The 13,208-nt window shown below is 34.6% G+C and overlaps 1 protein-coding gene across 2 annotated transcripts in view; it reads right to left on the bottom strand.

The window, feature by feature from the left end:
• The window catches only part of ARHGAP5 (Rho GTPase activating protein 5), a 46,963-nt gene that overhangs the window by 16,991 nt on the left and 16,764 nt on the right, over nucleotides 1–13,208 (bottom strand). For both annotated transcript variants that reach the window (XM_041484096.1, XM_041484097.1), the window contains exon 4: nucleotides 6,040–6,187. In XM_041484096.1, coding sequence (XP_041340030.1) covers nucleotides 6,040–6,187 — 148 coding nt within the window. The remainder of the gene's footprint in view (nucleotides 1–6,039; nucleotides 6,188–13,208) is intronic.

Here is a 13,208-nt window from a genome sequence, read left to right as displayed (position 1 = left end):
TACCACACAGCAGGACTTTTACCATTTTTGCTGATACAGCTTCTCAGAACAGTGAATTCCACAGATTCAGAGACATCTGACAAGTGCCCAAAATGAAAAGTGACAGAAACTCATATGCCAGGCCAAGGGGGTGTCAGGTTCTGTTCTCTCTGTCCAACACAACAGGCTCCTAAAGCCCTCCAGCTCTCCCAAGCCCCTCAAATAAAAGGGGAGGTAATCTATCTTGAATTTCTCAATTTTCCAGCCACTAAGAATATATTTCAATTATGCTCCTGACTTTATCACAACAAGCACTGCTGACTCATTTTCTTTGCCTATTTCTACCAAACCTCATTCTTTGGAGGCAAACTTTTCCTTATCTATACTGTTAGTGTAAAAATCTAGCCTCACAGGAGATTCAGCATAAAAGACCATGGTGTAAGCTAGGTTTGAAGGAAATTCGAAGAAGGCAATATTCTTTTACTTGCATTACCTCCAAAACTGTAAATTTCCCCACATTACAAAAATGGTCTCAATAGCAAAATCAGTAATTATTGTACATATACCGAGTACACAATTTTAATTTCTCTTACAGCTCTCCATAGGAACCATGTCAGATAGCGACATTTAGCTCTGTCAAATTCCTTCCTCTGTCTTTATTCCATTCCCTGTCTCACAACTGAGTAACTAAATTATTAAAACACAAATTATTATAATAAGCTTCTCTTTGCTAAATAATTTAATGTACAATAAACACTCTATTAAGGTTATCAGTTTTCTATGAAGTATGGAATCTAAAATTTATAATCTGGTCAATTAAGTACATGGATAGCAATATTCCAGAAAAAAAGTTAAAAACATTTGAAAGCTCAGAGGAAAAAAACATTAACTACTGATATTAAAGTTGACTATTATCAAGAACTGTATGTACTCAATGGCAAAACTGCTAGTATTTATAATGTTAATTTGGTGTCTCCTTCCTTGGTAAAACAGAATGAAATGCAATCTATATCAAACTTTTCACCAATGCATGAACGAATACAAAAAGTAAACCCAAAATGCAAAAAATTACTAAAACATTAAAAAACCGCTGATATGGTAATAGCATCAGTTAGCATAAGTCATCTTGCCTGAATTATTTTAAGTTTGGGAAAACTTAAAAATCAACAACAGTAGGTGTTGACTAGTACACAAACAGTCCATATCCAATACTTAAACACTAAATCTGAGGTGTGTGTACAAAAAAGTTACCAAGGAAACACTCAAGCTACAAAGTTGGCATAAATATGTACACTTTTTACACTTACAACTGGACATTCAATAAATATTTTCCCATTATACTGCAATACAAAATTCAAACTACATCAACATTTTGTGAGAGACATTGAATTACCCTTCAGAAATCTGCTCCTCTCTATCAGAGTATTGAATATCTACCTTATTCTCACCATGATAATTCTTAAGAGAAACACAGAACTCATGCAATTCATACAGCATACTTCAGAAAGTATCTCAATTCTGCTACCTGTATTTCAAAAAAATTAGTTGTACTAAAAAGCTAATGGTTTACATTGGATTTTCTTATTTAAAAATAGCAGGTAACCTTTTTTCTAGCGTATCTTAGCACAGCACCATTACTTGTACACAAAAACAGCCACTACAATTTTCTTAAAAATCAAAACCTAGTTTCCCTGCTAAATACATTTTCATAAACCTAGTTTACAAAAAAACAATACACTTGAAAAGTTAATTTCAAATTATACAACAAAATGAAGTTCTCTTCAGGAAAAAGCAAAAAACAAAAAAAACAAAAAAAACAAAAAAAAAAAAAAAAAAAAAAAAAAAAAAAAAAAAAAAAAAAAAAAAAACCAAAACAAAACAAAAAAAGCAGTCCATCAGGAAACAGCAAAAAACAGACCAGAACAACTGTATCATCAAAATACTCTTTTGCAATCCCATAACCAAAAATAGCTGCCAATGACAATCAATTGAAATGGGCAAGTTACAAACTGATTTGCAAAGGATATGACAGAGGTAAAAGCACACAAATATCACACACATCACTAGTGACAGCAAAGTGCTCACATAGTCTGTAAAAGGTTACAGATAAGACCACAGTATCTTTACCAAAAATCGAGTTTTTTGAAAACATTATATACGTATACCAAGATGTTTAGTGGAGAACTTGGTAATTCATCATTGGCAAGTTACTTACCTGAAAGGAAAAAAAAAATCTTTTGATCATCTTGTTCAGTGAACCAAGAAAGAGCTCTGACAACCAACCAAAATATTACTCATCCTGCTATAATTACAATGAATTCAAAAATTAAAGGCTTGGATAGAAAAAAGGCTTTCCTATAATCATGGACAATGTAGAAACACAGAAGCAAAGTTTGTTTACAATATTTAGCAAATCTTTCCTCCTTTCTTATCCAGAAGTGACAGTAGTAAAAAATTTAAGATGTTCTCACATGGTATTGTGATTTGTTTTTAATCAATAGATTCCAACAAAACCAAATATTATGTGCTATTGCTGCTTTGTACTCTCAGTACCAGTGACAGTGCAGGCAGCTGTGAAATAGAGGTTCTAACACATATTTACAGCTTAACAGCTTCACATATACTCAGGTATTAATCTGAGTTGATTGCCCCCCAATTTCTGCTTCCAATACCATCAAAAAGATTCCAAGGGGATTCAAGCTCTGTTTCAAGAACTAATTGGTTGGCTCCATAAAGCTAAACCAGTTTAGAATAAAGATTTTTGTTGAAAAACACTAAAGAGGAACACAGAGACAATAACCTTCACCTATAGGCACAGACTTACGATCCCTTATCTTGACCAGATCACCCTTTACGTTGACAGGAACAATACGGTTTCTTCAGAAAAAAACAAAATCTGATGATTTATAAAAGGCTAGAAATTTAAGCTCCTGAATTTACTATAGTTTTTCCAAACTGTCCCTCTTCTACTGATGCACACTTTTTTTTTGGTGACAATATTCCAGAACATTATGGTAAAACAAAAATCTGATGGTATTTTCTGCATGTGCTCAATTCTTTAAGGTTTATGGTGGAGCAAGAATCTTCAAAAACACTTCAAGGTACTATTGTCTCATCGGTATCTGAAATAGAGAAAACTGTTTTTCCTTCTGTGTACTTTCTAGCCTCGGCCAAAATTTAGATGAGATGGTACAAAGCATTGCCTTGTATAATTTCATGAGACAGAAACAGAAAACAGTAAAAATTAAGATCAGCCCTTCAAGTCAAGCTCAAGCACAAATTCAGCCACAATCCAAATTACACAGGAAGGAGCTTAACCCATGGAAGTACCTGAAGAGGAAATGCTAAACAATTATATCCTCTGTAAGACAAACATACAGATTAGTTGGCTGGAAAAGACTGCACTTCTTGATTAAGAAGACAATGATAATAAACACTGGTATCCAGCGCAGTTCAAACTGACAGCAGACTGACTTCCTGTGAGACAGATGAGTACTGAATGACTCCCCAGGGCCAAGCAGCTTTATCATACAGGAACGGCACCATTCTGGACTCTAGCCTAGAGCCAATAGGTCCCGACTTGCCTTGTGCAGACTGATAATCTCCAACACTGTATTTGTAGAGTTTTCTCACACAGTCCCAAAGTCACTGATATGACTGTGTATCAGTACAGGATTTGAAGGTAATGCAAGTGAACATTTTTTTTCTCCCAAAGGCAACAAATACATTCTATCAGAACCCTGCTTGAAAATCAAATACCTACAGCATATTAATTCAATATAAAAATAATACACACCAGAAATAAAACTCCCACAGCCAAGTATGGAAACTGAAAACAACACCAAAGCTACTTACACAGAATCCAGAGTAGGAGATAGAACAAAACCTCTGCTTTTGATCTGTAGTACAGTTTTCTAAGTGCTTAACAAAACTAGGAAGACAACTAGTGCCTTCACAGTCACGAACTATATAGATGGCACAATGTTTGTCCAGCTTACATTCATGGCCAGAATTAAAACTCTCCAGGCGTGCAGTAGCATTCCAGGATGAACTATATACACAACTAACAGAAAAGTTCTGCCTTCTGAGTCACCCCTTTTGAGGAGACCCTACATTTTGAACACATAGCAGCTTAACCCAATATCCTATTTTCCCAAGACAGGTCATGAGAAGTGAACATTTGTGCAAAATCTTTTGGCTGGTTGCATGGTTTGACAATTACGAGGAAAAAAGACAACAAATAATGTTCCCACACTATTATAGCTCTCTCTCTCACCCCACAAGCTGGTGAAAATTCTTTGGGAGAAATACTTTTTTTTGAATGTTCACCACAAAGACGACAATACTTTTAAGCAAATAAAACTTCTAGAATTGGATTTATAAATTCATTGTTTGAAAGTATTCTTAAAAAGTGAAACATGCTCAAATTAAGTTATTGCTAGATTCTAAAAACTCTTGAAATTGGTATTCAATACCAGTCAATATCTGTTTTATATAGCTATGCATAGTAGCTGTACGTAGCCACTTTTAAAGAACACCAGTGACAGTGACTCACCTATAAGTAATGCTGGTTTGTTTTGGGTTGGTTTTTTTTTGCTACAGAAAACAGCAAACACAACATATATCTATTAAACTGCCAACACCACTCTTATTACTCCTTGCCCTTCTTCCTCCTTTCCCATTTTTAACTGGGTGAGGTGGAAAAAGAAAAAGCAAGAGGGCAGAAAATACAGCTCTTACCTTTAATCCATAGAAAGTAAAGGTTAAAGACAGATCTATTCTAATATCTCTGACTCCAAAAAGATCAGTGCCTGAGGTTTCACCTAATTTCTTTACTGCAATAATGCAGCATGTAAGTCTTCAAAAACAGCTATGAGGCTTACCACCTGTGGTAGTTATTTCGGAAATACTATTCTTAGAGATGGCAGCAAACTGAATTTAACTGTACAAAAGAAAATCCTTTAGCTTTATTCTTGCTAAAACTGCTACTCTCATCTTACAGCCAAAATTGTATTAGAGATCTAAGCAAATTTGGAAAAAAGATGATGTTTTACTTTGCACTAAACAATATTCCCATTGCTGACACATCAAAAGATGGTCCTGCACATGCTTCAGTTCAGTCACACTGTCACTTCAAATACAGCAATATAGCATTCATAGAATTTCAGAGCAAGCAGGATCTATACACTAGCTGAAAACTAGTGCTCACAAACTTTAAAAACAAACAAAAAATAAATCCCACCAAAAACCCCAAACAAAACCCAACCACAGATCACTCCCAAACCTCCAAAAAAATCCCCACTCCTCACTGTAGTCTTCTGTTTGACCAGCAAAATCATCCTACTTGCCTCATGGTCACACTCAATAGGCTGAAAGCTGGGACAAACACACAACCAGAAAGCCAGGGAGAAAGAAGAGAGAGAAAACCATACTGTGAAATTTCACTCTAGTGTAAACACATATATGTGTTAATATTTTACATTAAACAGGGAAATTACACCTTCAATAGATGAACATTTTTTCATTAAGTACTACACAGTATTTAGAAAATTTAGAAATGTTTAAAGTTTATGTCTCTGCAGCAAGTTAAAATGCAAAACTAGGTTTACCTTCAAACTCAAGAAAGCAAGCTGACTAGCCATACCAAGCCAGAAGCCATTTCAAGCACCTGTTTTCTATAACTGGAAAAGGCAGATTTCAGAGCTTTTAAATACATGAAATAAAACAGAGTGGCAACAGTGACACATGCAAGACTGGACTGCCATGGGGTTAAACGTCATTCAGCACTAGGAAGTGATGTAAGTTTTATTAATTGCAGGGAACACATTAAACCTCAGACATTTGTCAAAAGGTAATTAAGTATTTGTACAAATAAAGTCAAAAAACCATCACATATTACGCATAAAATTTAGAAAACACATTCTACTTTTTAAATGTGTCTAGCCCACAATTATTTATTTCTAGGAAAAGAATCTCTAAGTACTTTAAAACAGAAAATGAGAGGTATTACTCATTATGCAAAATGGGAAAGCCTTTCCTCTAACAGTCCTCCTATCTTACCTGTATCTTCAATGAATTGCACACATTTTTCAACAAACAGAGGTATGGGTTTCTCAGGTGTAACCAAATCCTGTAGGGGCATCCCAAAGTAATTACTTTCCCAGTTTCTACGGATTGGAGGATTGAATGTCTTAGTTTTCTTTTTCGGCTACAACAAAACAGAGTTATTTAAGTAATATTCAAGCAACATTTAACCAACTCATATTTCAATCATTCAGTAAACACAACCATATCATACATCTATCAGACATTAAAATTCCTCTACAGCAAACTGAATGAACAAAAATTAAATGTACTTTTAAAATTACAAAGTACTTAACTATAAAGTAATTACACATTAGATAAAAGCACTCAACTTCTGTAAGTTTTGGTCCTTTCTGTATTACATTAGGAACAGGATTAACCAATACATCAGTAACTGAAAGTATCACAGGAACAGAAGTAAAGACACCACTTGTTTAGAGTGCTGTGACTTGTTTAGTCTTTCAGCACTGCTCACACAAACCACATCTGAACCATACCTCTTTAGAAATTGTCAGGATAAAACTCTGGTGTCATATCACCAAAACAAACTTGGTGTCTTCTGCATATACTTAAAGACACTAAATAATCTTTATATTGCAACTATACAAGAAACATGATGATGGAGAATGACTAACAAGCAATCAAGTCTTGAAGTTAAAGTTGCAGGCATTCATACTACACTAAGCATGAATGCTTTGTTACAGGCACAGGATTTTAGCCAAAAGGAGGTTTGTACACAATCAAATCTAAGATAGCGAGTTTGATATGGAATTCTCCTGGTTTTATTTTTTTTCCACTGAGAAGGACTTTTATCAGTGGAACTGATAAATCAGCCTTGGATGATTACAAGAATTGTGTTGTATCAGATGCCATAATTCATCTCTGAATACTGATGAAAATATAAATTAGATCAAAAATATTTATTTAGGCAGCATCCAGTTCAGATGAGCAACAGCTGAAAGGGCCAAGCTGAAGCTAAACAATGTATAAAACTCAGTGAAAACATCTTTGTCAAATGTTAAATGAAAGATCATTTTAGATACATATATTAAGGCAGTAAAGAAAGGAAAAACACGTTTGTTTTTTTTTTCCCAAGGCGTTCAGTACACATCTCCACCCTCGCAGAATAAATGAAGCAAGATATATAGACTCAAGACTGTATATTTAAGATCAACAAGACAGAAAAAGGTTCTGTGTGTCTCTTGGAATAAACAAGGACTCGACAGAAATTTTATGAAAATTACAAATATTATTACTATTACAAATATCTGTGTAGAATACTGGGAAATAGTATGAAATATCAGACACAGCTACAAAATTAGAGTAAAGAATGCTCGTTTCTAATAATTGTCCCGCTTTTAGAAGACAGGTTGCAAGGGAATGCCATATCACATTTGATATTATCCACACAGAAATGTAAAAGGTTTCTCAGATGAACTATTTACCTGAAAACAGTTTAATCTCTAATTTGGAAAGGGAGAATTTTTTTCTGAAGAACTTAATGAAGCATAAAGAATGAAAGAATAAAGAGAAAAAGGAAACAGAAAACCCCAACCCTGAAGTCCTTTGCAAATTGGTCTAAAGGCAGAAGAGATGACCACTGCAAAACTATCCCATAAACATGAAACTACAATTTCATGAGGCAGTTATAACAAGTTTATCAGCTACTTCTCATTATGTATCATTATGTATTTTGTATCTCTCCTGTCCAATATTTATTAAAATACCTCTCTCATTATTTTCCTTTCTTTTAGGGTGTGTCAGTGCATAAATTCTCCACTGACTGCATAAATCAAATCCTCCCACAAAGAACACTATCTACATGATCTTTACAAAAAAATACTTCTGTAAATCAAAAATAACATTTTAAGGCTTTAAGAAAAACCAACATGCTATTTCCTGATTTTAGACTTCCATAATTTCCTGAAGTCCAGATTGCTTAAATGGAGAACCTGTTCTCAACTAAAAGGTGCTCTGTGCTAGAGATCTAATTTTGCCAAAAGACCAGCTGACTTCACAGAAAAAAAATATGGGTCTTATTTCTAACAAAATTAAGTCTCAGCGAAAGCTTTTCTTTAATCTCTGGTCACCACTCTGAGAAAACAGCACTTTCTGATCCATTAGACATAGAATGGAACTTTTAGATTTGCTAGTCAGCACAACAACTACTATAATTTTTCTCTGTAAAATTAACTTTTAAAAGATCTCTAATGAAACAATAAACAGAAACTGTTAAACATTAAATTATTCATTTAGTTAAATAGCACCTGAGTAAGGTGGACCATTTTAAAATTCCTAGATTTTGGCAGAGAGATTACGATTTTGCCCCAGTATTTTTGGTTCAGTCCTTCTCCCCAATACACCTACGCCTTACAATGCAGCAGTCACACAATACTGCATGCAGCAAGTACCGATCTAGGCACAGCCAAACCAATTTTGTATGCTTCTCCTACATCATCATAAAAATGGACTAATAGGCACTAAGTTAAAGAAGACAAGAACCAGCACAAAAGTTTTGTTACTTAAGCCTAGCAAAAAAGCTATTGTTCACATACTACTGTTTTCATGTTAGTAATTAAAACACAAGCCCAGGACCATAAAGTTGAAATCCTTAGTTTTCCTAGAGATCTGTGGGGCTTTGTTTAATCGATTGCTGCACTTATGTTGAGCTTTCAGCACGGGTTTCATCACTTGTTTCTTGCCAAAGACAACTGCTCTTCATACCGTAACAGAGGTTAACGCCAAACCTCCAACTGATCCGTATATATTTTGGCAGGAAAGCATTTTAACTCTGAGAATTCCAAACTTGACTTACGGTGCATTTACTTGCAATACTGCTTTATTTTGCAGTACTTCGATCACCAAAATACATGTTGCAAAAGATTAGCTAAAGTCCTCTTAACGTAAGACGAGGTAAACACAAAAACATTTACTCTATCATGGTACAGTATCCAAGTCTTGATTTCAAAACCAGAAATATTATTACAAAGAACATTAACTTGAAAAATACAGATATAAAGAATACTCAAGCTTAACCCTCTTGACTACAGGTACTAGTGAAGCAGCTAAGCAGCACTCATCATCTAGAGAGAAACTAGGCTAAGACTTCAGCCAGCTGTGAATCTTGAGAGTACAACACACTTAAATACAACCTTTTAAAATTAATCTAGAAAACTAAAAACTGCCAAAATCCTATCAAGCCTCTTTATGGATGGGCTGCTTACTTTAGCAAGCCTTCTGTTCAAGACAGGCTTTTTTTCTCTCATTACCATCCCACCAGAACAACCATTAATTAATTATTTATTTACTCAAGAAGAATTTCAGCCACTTCTGTACCTCCAAAAGACTCCACTACTACTTTTGACGCAATGGAGACTTTTTCCCTGCTTCATCTGCAGTCAGCCCTAGGGTCATGTAGTATTTTCAGGACTAGTAAAGTGACTATTTGACTATTTTCAAAGTCAGTATTTTCAGCACTAGTAAAATACTTCATAAAACCATGCACTGTGAACAGCACTCATTTTATAGGCTTAATAAAAGTATTTGTAATCTCTAATTGATAGCTAGCTCTCCAGAAACGGTATGATATATGAATAATGCAGATCATTGTCCCTAACATGCTCTTCCTTCCCTTCATGCCTTCTGCCATTTTTAGAATTCCAGTTTGTTACACTGTTTTAAACTACAAAGGCTTATGAAGGCATATGGCCCTAAATATGTATATTAAGAGTGCTAAATTTGAACAGACAAAACCTGAAAGTACAGATTCTAATATTTCCTATATTTCTCAGGAGAAAAGAAAAATTCACTGCACATTCCAGTCTGAAGTAGACAGTATTTTACTAAATTAACCACTGAATTTACAGAAGAGCAGCTGAATAAAAACTTAAGTTGATCACCCATTGCTCACATGTTTACCATAGTCTTACTAAAACTGAGATCAACACACATGGGTTCTACGATTCCTCACACTATTTCCATAATAGTTTTAACATAAAATTTAATAAAGTTTTGAAATTATAATGGCAGAAAGCAAGTTTAAGCATAGAAAAATAGATGACAAATGCACTGCTTCATGTTCTAAAAAGCCAGAGTAAAATATGTGAGAATTCATCGAGATGCTAGTGGATTTTTCTTGTTAAAATACTGAGAAAAGTTTTCGGATTAATTTAAAGTAAAAAGCATCTTACAATCATGTTGGTATAAAGGAAAATGGAAAGAAGTAATTCACAAACTTCTTTAGAAGCAACAAGTGTTGTCTGCATACAGGGTTACAAGGCAGAATATTTCAAAACACTGTTTCTCAGATTTAATTTAGCAATATGGAAATTCCATTCACGCAAAAAAAAAAATTAAAAATTAGACCCTGAATAATCAAACTATTGACCACTGGCCAATGAACCTAAATAATGAAACTTTTTTAGATTTCAACAATGGCATGCCAAAGAATTATCACTACACAGTTACTTTACTATATTGTTTACAAGATCTCTCTACTTAGGATATGTTTTCAGAAGTACTTAAAAAATTCAAGATAAGGCTCTGCCTTACCCATTGCAAAAATTCATTCAGGATATTTGCTGTTCTTGATACATTGTGGTGAAGAAAAACTTAAACAATTATACTCTCTCTATAAAAGGTGAAAAAAATACAGCCGAAATCCAACACTCAATATATCTCAAAGTGTTCACAAAGGTAAGAGCTCTAAAGTAGGTGGGTAAAGTTTTAATACTCATCAATTCTATTGTAAAAACAAATAATAAGGTTATTGTCACTATATGGAATAGCTAAATTATGACAAGGGTCAAAAATAACTAGCTATTATTTCATGGTAATAATAACAATAATAACAATTCTTCCATATTAACTTACAAATAGTTTTTTAAAATGTTTACATTGGGCTTGTTTACACAGTGAGACAATGGAAAGCCAAGGACTACTGTGGTTTGGGCTTTATATTAATGCATAAAATTAATATGTTGCAGCTTTAAGGTTACTGAAGCAGTTCATCCTATCTATGCTATTAGAAAGCTTCCTTCAGCAAGATCCTTTTCCTCTAGGAATCCTCACACCCTTTCCTGACCCGAATTTTTCTGCAGTTTCTGTTGTTTTGTGTCTCCAAACTCATTAAGTTAAACTGAAAACAAAAATAATTTATGATACAGCTGGCAAGCCTGCTGCTTTTCATGTATACCAACAACAATAATGTTTACACTAGACCTTAACATTAAAAATTCTAATCGAGACAAGCATCTAATTGTAATTCCCACTTCCAGTTTTTGATAAAGACACAAAGATAAATGAGCATACATGTCATCTGGAGAGGACTAACTTGGCAAAGAAGAAACAGCTGAGGCAAAGCTGCATTTTAACATTTCTGGGTGTGCTTAGTTCCTCGTAGTTTGTGAACACCATGAAGGAAAGAAATAACCAAACATGGAAAGCATGCCAATAAAGGGGAGAATTCACTCTGCAAAACGCATTTTTTTGCTATATTGTTTAACAGCAGAAAGGACAAGGGGCTTTTTCCTAGGAAAAACTTACAGAAGAAGTTCTGTAGGTGAAGAAAAAAAGGCCACTACAGTTTAACAAATATTAGCAAACAACATGCACTTCAAATACTGAACAACACACACTTGAAATATTTCAAGCTCAGAGTGCACACACAACTAACTACACATGAACCTGGCCAAAGAGTCCTGTGACTCAAGCCAGTCTGCTTGCTTTCTTCTGCTCCTCCTTATTGCTCTTCATATTTATCCCCACCAGAAAAAGTTAAACAGTTACACTTGTTAATAGCACATGCAAAGTCATATGACAAATTTTCTCAGAACATTCAGACACGTGCTAATAAAATAAAATAGGATAAAGGTGGGTGTATCACAAATTTGATTATACTGATTCAGCTTTTTCCACTTTCTCTTTTCTAGAGGCAAAGATTGGACTGCTATCTGTTGGTTTTACCAATCTAGACTTTAGTAAGGCACCTGGTGATGGCATATAGGAAACTATAGAGACAACTGGAGGAACAGAAAACAGATGATATTCAGCAACCAAAAGGACAAAGTCATAGAGTAATGGAGAAATCCTGCACTGGAATGCACAACTAATAAAACTTATGTGCTGTAATGTGCCTGTAGCACATGCTGTAATGTACAGGTACTATACATGTGTGCATGTACAATAAACCACCTGTACTGTGCAGTATGGAGTCATTACCTGGAAATTATCAAGGACAAGAGCAGGCCACAGGTACCTAAAGCAACTGCAGCTAAGCAAAGGTTGGGTGCAATCACACAATTGTGTTGGGTAGTAATTTCCAGTAGATATCAGCAAACATTAAGATTACATGATGCACTGTTATGACATTCCTTGTAATACTATGCACAGTTTCAGTCATCCCCATTCAAAAACAGGTTCAGAAGAAAATTCCAATTTTTTTTTAAAATCTTTTAAAACTCAGGCTGAGAAGTAGCCATTTTCTCTTCACCAGTTTAGAGGTGACTGACCAGAAAAAGAAATATTTCGGGATAAAGGATACAATAAAGATGAGTGAAAACTAGGAATTGCAAGATTCTTCACCAATAAAGAGGAAACAGAAGCTCTGGATGAGTTTTTCAGCGTAGTAAGAATGAGGAGATTAAAGTCTTCAGAAGAATTATTTCTGTGATAATTGAAAGAGGAGCCCAAGGATGATGCTCTTCCAGTTCTGACTTCCAGTATACTGAAACAAGATCTAAGAACACTAGTGCAGTGTTTTGGACAGAAAGAATGGGCAAATAATTTAGACCAAAGCACACTTGCTTAACTGGTCTGAGTTTTAAATTGTTTCTTGTGGCAACAAGAAACCTTATGTGACCTTGCAAGTAATGTTACCTGCTTGCCACAGGTTCGTCATTGCTACACTTTCCACAATAAAACATTTTAATTTATGCTTCCAAATAGCAACAAGTAGCACAATTCTGAGTATTTACTTCTGCCTTTAATAACATATGTTCTCAATAGATTTTTAAAGTTTGATACACATATGTTAGCCAAACTACAGCAGTCCATTTTCCTACTCTACTGTTTGTCAAATCTTCCTTCCTCCTTACTCACCCAACTACTGCCTTTTTCCCTTCCATTTTTTTAATTGAACACTACAA

This window comes from Pyrgilauda ruficollis, unplaced genomic scaffold, assembly GCF_017590135.1.
Source record: "Pyrgilauda ruficollis isolate IOZ18807 unplaced genomic scaffold, ASM1759013v1 scaffold63, whole genome shotgun sequence".
In the NCBI taxonomy this organism is placed as follows: Eukaryota; Metazoa; Chordata; class Aves; order Passeriformes; family Passeridae; genus Pyrgilauda; species Pyrgilauda ruficollis.
Note: the sequence above shows the minus strand (reverse complement) of the source record. Positions and strands in the feature narration are given on the sequence as shown.